The sequence below is a fragment of the Chlorella variabilis genome, assembly GCF_000147415.1.
Source record: "Chlorella variabilis unplaced genomic scaffold CHLNCscaffold_267, whole genome shotgun sequence".
Classification (NCBI taxonomy): Eukaryota; Viridiplantae; Chlorophyta; class Trebouxiophyceae; order Chlorellales; family Chlorellaceae; genus Chlorella; species Chlorella variabilis.
Genome location: NW_005434883.1, coordinates 1,947 through 2,654, shown reverse-complemented (window position 1 = coordinate 2,654; position 708 = coordinate 1,947). Strand labels below are relative to the sequence as shown.

At 71.5% G+C, this 708-nt stretch overlaps 1 protein-coding gene across 1 annotated transcript in view; it reads right to left on the bottom strand.

The window, feature by feature from the left end:
* Positions 1 to 15: 15 nt before the first annotated feature.
* CHLNCDRAFT_55803 (hypothetical protein) overlaps positions 16 to 708 on the bottom strand; it is a gene marked incomplete at both ends in the record, with an annotated part of 2,592 nt that continues 1,899 nt past the window's right edge. The window contains 2 exons of the mRNA XM_005842585.1: positions 16 to 266; positions 527 to 675. Of these exons, the coding sequence (XP_005842642.1) occupies positions 16 to 266; positions 527 to 675 (400 nt within the window). The remainder of the gene's footprint in view (positions 267 to 526; positions 676 to 708) is intronic.

The following is a 708-nucleotide window of genomic DNA, read 5'->3' as shown; positions in this document are numbered from 1 at the left end:
GCACCCCCGCCCCACCTGCAGCTCCCCCTCCAGCAGCGCCCGCGCCTCGCCGTCGTTGCGCAGCACGTCGAGCGCCTCTGGGTCCAGCCAGTCGGGGGCCCAGGCGGAGGCTGTCCAGGTCCAGGCGGTACGCATCCCGGAAGCGGCGGCGGTTGTACCGCAAAAACTCCATGCGCTGCCCCTCGATGGCTGTCCCCTCCATGCCGTCCTCGCCGTACAGAAACTGCATCACCTCGCCCATCGCGTTGCGCACCGTGCCGTCGTACCTGCGGGCGGGGCGAGGGCGGGGCGGGCGGGCAGGCCAGCAGGGGCAGGATGGGTGGGCCAGAACGGCAGCTGCCTGGGGCCCTGCCAGCGTGCGCCTCACTGTCCCTCTGAGGCCCCTGCCTGCCTGGCCCCAAATCATTTCCTCCCCGTCCCTGCCCTCCTAGGCACGTGCACCAAGCCACCGCCCACAGCACCGACCAGAGTCAACCAGCCAGGCAGGCCGGCCAGGCCAGGGCCGGGCCAGGCCACTGCGCCCCACCTGACCATCAGGTCCTCCATCGCCTTGACCAGCCTGCGCTGGATGTAGCCCGTGGAGGCTGTCTTGACGGCGGTGTCGATGAGGCCCTCCCGCCCGCCCATGGCGTGGAAGTAAAACTCCTGGGGGGTGAGGCCGCGCAGGTAGGAGTTCTGCGGGGCAGGGTGGTGGTGGGGGGCGGGGCA